Below are 4,963 nucleotides of genomic sequence, written 5' to 3' on the forward strand. Positions count from 1 at the left end.
GGATGGATGGATGGATGGTTGGATGGATGCACGGATGGATGGATGGATGGTTGGATGGACGGTTGGACGGATGGATGGATGGATGGTTGGATGGATGGACGGTTGGATGGATGGACGGATGGATGGATGAAATATTTCTCTAAATGTGAAACATGGCTAAAACCTTTCAGAAGTAAAATGTTTTTATATAAAGTTATTTGACTTCAAACGGCCGTTCTGCTGCAGACAGATGTTTGATGTTTGATGCAGTTTCAGGACAGGATCAGTGTTTCAGTCCAACTTGGTTTTGTCCTGTCTCAGTGCTCGCCGTGGCCCGACGCCATCAGCCTCACGAACCACAGCAGCACCAGCACTCCGTCCCCCGTCTACCACAGCTCACCAACACCCTGCAGTTTCCCTGATGGGTAAGTTAGCACTCGCACCGTGGGTTAACCCGGTTAGCACCACCCTCCGGTTTCTGAAACTTTGTCGTTTTTAATCACAAATGATCACATTTAGGTGTATCTGATGATGCTATGAGAGAAGTTTCTCCCAGCTTGGAGTTATCTTGGAACCAGAATCGATTTGTTTTTACTGATACTTGATGAAGTTTTTATTTTCACCTGTTTGTGTCTCATTAAATCTGTTGCACACATTGAAATGTCCGAGCACGTTGCAGACAGAGACATCATTAGCTGGTGTTCCTCACAGAAAGGTTAAAACTCGATAAACGATTCTGGTTTTCTGACTTGTTCCTGGAGTCATTCTGGGGTCTGAGGTCAAAGGATCGCAGCCACAAACATCGGTGAACTTTAAAGGGCACTTAACGGGATTTGTACGCAGTTTTACTGTCGTAGCTCGTGATGGGAAGATTAAATTCCATGTTGAAAACTGAGAAATGTGTTAAAAAAACGGGGCGAAGAGCGATGACATCAGATCACAACCGAACACGACCAGAAGTGCGGTGAAAGTGAGATCTCACTGGTTGTTCCCGGAGCCGTCAGGACAACAACCCTCATGGCTGTGAGGTTTTATTCCCGTCCTCTCCATCTCCACTCCGCCTTCCATGAGTTCTGGTCCACGTGTCCTCTCCTGTCCTCTCCTGTCCTCCATCAGCCGGTGAGATGAAGCAGAGCTGGTTTCCTGGGGAAAGTCCAGGTCCTCGCTCCTCCGTCCTCTACACAAAGGGTCTCCAGCCCTAGTCCTCAGGTCCACCATCCTGCAGGTTTTCCTTGTTTCTCTGCTCCGACACACCTGATCTGAATCAATGGGTGATTAACAGGCTTCTGCAGAACATGGAGAGGTGATTTAACCATGAATCAGGTGTGTTGGAGCAGAGAAACAGGTAAAACCTGCAGGATGAAGACCCTGAGGACCAGGAACCAGGGTTTGGACACCCCTGCTCTACACAGACCGTTCATCCTGTCAGATCGGCCTTTTTGAATTCCAGACGGTGTGATTTCTGTAAAAACCCACCTCAGTTACCTTCCTGGAGTGAAACTGTAGCGTCTGAAGCCTTACATGCTGTCATCCCTCCAAATAATTTCCTGCAGACTCTGTTTAATGTGGCCTTTATTTATGTTATTAATGTCAAGATTCGTTGGATGTTTGACACCTAAACATGGCGTCACATGCTCTTTAAGTCCCTGTGCTCACCACAGAGGATCCTCATCCTTCTTGTAGAATAAATGTTTGTATTTCAAAGGTTTTTAAGACTGAGGAATGAATGATTGACACTTCTGACAGCTCGGTTCAAAGTAGCTCCTGTGTGAAGGAGGCAGTGACATAAAAACCACAAAACCCAACAAACCGTCACGTCACTCCTTCCTCCTGCGGCTATTGGTTATTGTAGTCATACGACGGAGGGCCAGAAGGGGGCAGCACACTCTGAGGATACTATTTATTGCCTCAAAGGTCATAAAAGACAGAATAGTTTTATTTTCCTGCAGTTTTATGTTGTGCGTTCTGTCCCTCTGGAAGCTGGCTGACGTGTCTCACAGATGGTCCAAACTAACCAAGTCAATCATCACCCCAATCTGTTTTTTTTTCCTCATGCACACGTTTCTAGCAACTGTTCTCCAAACCAGCAAGGGGAGGTGTTCATGCCTGGCTGCTCTGATGTAAGTAATGGAGGCCGGTGCAGTGTGAAAGTGTTAACCTCGCTCTTTTATCCCCTTTAGGCCATTATTTGGAGACAGTGGATGCTGTGCAGCTATACTCATTTCAAGGACTCTTCTTCTTTTTGACATGTAGCATCTCCTGCCGTCGTCCTCGCCGCAGGACACTCAGCAGTGGCTGCACCGTCACAGGTTCGCGCCTTTCTCAAGGCTCTTCTCCAGCTTCTCAGGTAACACGGTGATAAATGTTCGCACACGTTGAAGAGGTCAGGAGGGTTCGGAGCCTGGCTCCTTCCAGCTGGGGACATAAAAGCATCGTGATCCGTATCTTATTGTCTCAGATTCAACAGAGGTGCCAGGAATTATAATCTGTCCAGCTTTAAGGACTAAACCTGAACTTTACTCTGAAAATCCACTTGTAGTTTATTTTGTCAGCTGGCATGAGCCAGGCTCCGGAGGGAAGCCTGTAAAACATGAAGCCAAGCAGAGGAGGGAGGGGATTTACTCTGACCCGCCGTCAGATCGGGACTTTAAAGCCGAGACAGATTTTGTTTTCTGCTGCTGTTGTAGGAGCGGATCTCCTGAGGATGAGCCGAGAAGATCTGATCCAGATCTGCGGTCCAGCTGACGGCATTCGCCTCTTTAACACCATGAAGAGAAAGTGAGGCATGAAACTGTGTGGCTTCATCACCAGAAGATGTTCCTGTTCTCACCGGCCTGAACAGGAAGTTAAACACAGTCTTTCTTGTAACAGCACCGAGACGCAGCTTTTATTCTCCCTTCTCTTAGAAAAACAGCTTTAAGCTGCCGTAAATATGTAGGTTTGCATCCAAATCTGACTCCATAACCGCTGCACCACAGTGTCACAGGAAGGAAAATATACAAATAAAGTCTGCGAGCTCAGAATAGCACACACCAAACCTACAGCCGTTCAGCCTCGACTGTCGGCTTGTCTGGAAACAGCCACTGAAGTGGTTCTGATTGGAGGAACGGTACAGGTACTGGTACCGCGATGGCCCGGTTCGGCCCGGTTCGGCCCAGTTCGGCCCAGTTCGGCCGTTTGATGCGTCAGTTACAGGCGGTCAACGCTCCCGTCGAGAAGCGAGCGCCCGTTTTCTTTACCTGCAGGAGAACCGAGATGATTCCTGTACGGCAAGAAGTTGTATCATTTATTTGGTGCTCATTAGTCTGTTTATTCAGTTTCCCTGACATCAACCCTGTGACGTTTCAGCACATTTCCACGCTGCTCTTTATTTTACATCCAGTTTTAGTTTTATTTCATGTTTTAATGTTTTATCAGACTTTTTGTTTGCCCTGCGGCCCGTGGGTTTCTGCCTCCAGGTCAGATTGGATGAAAAATATCAGCTGTCGAACCCGACCTCGCTGCCGCCAACAGGGAGGGTTAATAAAAACTCCAACATTTGTTCCTCGCTCCTGAACGCACCGCAGGTTTAACTCTTAACGTCCGGCGGGTAAACGGATCCACAGAAACCCATAATCGGGTTTAGATGCTAATCTTAAGAACTCGTGATTTTACAAATAATGTTTGTGTTTTTTTCATTCAGTGACAAAAATATAAAACTAAAAACTGAAAGGAAATAAAAAACAGCACCAAGATGTCAGATTTGATGTTGGATAATTGGATCGTTTATGTGTGAAGCTCAGTAAAAAGAGACGTTCCTGCAGGACAAAGATCATCTGAGAGACATGTCTTCTGTCCCTCAGGTCTGTCCAGCCTCGCCTGACCATCTACGTGTGTCAGCAGCAGAGCCGGAGCCAAACCAACGTCAAACCAGGAGACGGTGAGTCCCCGTTCAAACCTTCCCCCAGCAACACAAACTTCAACACACAAAGGTTCCTGTTGGTCTGAACCCTGATGCTCGATGTGAGAGATCTGTCAACCAGACCTGAAGGTTTGTTTCATTTAAACATAAAAGTCAAACCTTTTATTATTGTTGGTCTGAGTCAAGATGGCTGCCACACAGGAATGGTTACAGCTCGATCAGTTTTACAGATCCTGAGCTGTTTTTAATGTTTCATGACATCTGGAACTCACCTGGAGATGATCCTTTATCCAACATTTTCAGCTGAAATCAGTTCCCTGCTTTTAAGTGTCATTTAAAAATATTTAGAGTTATAAGAAAACAAGTTATCCTGGATTTAAATAACTAATTATGGAGAAAACGAGGTCTGTTATCTCAACATGACATAATTAAATTGAGCTTCATCAACGAGATAAATAAGTTATCTTGAGATATTTCCTGAAATGAAATATCTAACAGGCCACCTTTGTCCTCACAGTTTACCACGCTCTGTACTTGGAGGAGCGGACGCTGATGGACCTGTCGGAGAAGATCGCCGTCCTCTACAACATCACTCCTCAGCAGATCACTCAGATCTACAGACAGAAAACCACCGGGATCCACATCTTGGTGTCCAACGAGGTACGAGACCTCCTGACCTGCAGCAGAAACTGCAGATTATTCAGGCTCCCCTGAACGTGCTTCATGTTGCTTTTAGTCGGAACACAGAAATAAACAGAACCAAACAAACCAGCTGCACCGCAGAGCTTCCTCAGTTCAGTTTGATGTAAATGTCTTCCTTCACTGTCCTCTCATCTGTCTTCTCTGTCCAACATCTGAACATGTTGGTCCTCCAAAGAGTGTCCCTTCTCTTTGAGCTCTGTGTCCTCAGGATGACGCGGCCTGTGTGTCCTCGGGATGGACCGGCCTGTGTGTCCTCGGGGTGGTCCAGCCTGTGTGTCCTCAGAATGGACCGGCCTGTGTGTCCTCAGGACGGACCGGCCTGTGTGTCCTCAGGACGGACCGGCCTGTGTGTCCTCAGGATGGACCGGCCTGTGTGTCCTC

General features: G+C 46.9%; 1 protein-coding gene across 1 annotated transcript in view; it reads left to right on the forward strand.

Annotated features, from left to right (window-relative positions):
• The window catches only part of tfcp2l1 (transcription factor CP2-like 1), a 20,278-nt gene that overhangs the window by 12,954 nt on the left and 2,361 nt on the right, over positions 1-4,963 (forward strand). The window contains exons 8-13 of the mRNA XM_037976096.1: positions 301-404; positions 2,048-2,099; positions 2,233-2,326; positions 2,667-2,757; positions 3,822-3,898; positions 4,398-4,540. Coding sequence (XP_037832024.1) covers positions 301-404; positions 2,048-2,099; positions 2,233-2,326; positions 2,667-2,757; positions 3,822-3,898; positions 4,398-4,540 — 561 coding nt within the window. The remainder of the gene's footprint in view (positions 1-300; positions 405-2,047; positions 2,100-2,232; positions 2,327-2,666; positions 2,758-3,821; positions 3,899-4,397; positions 4,541-4,963) is intronic.

This window comes from Kryptolebias marmoratus, linkage group LG6 (genome assembly GCF_001649575.2).
Source record: "Kryptolebias marmoratus isolate JLee-2015 linkage group LG6, ASM164957v2, whole genome shotgun sequence".
Taxonomy (NCBI): domain Eukaryota; kingdom Metazoa; phylum Chordata; class Actinopteri; order Cyprinodontiformes; family Rivulidae; genus Kryptolebias; species Kryptolebias marmoratus.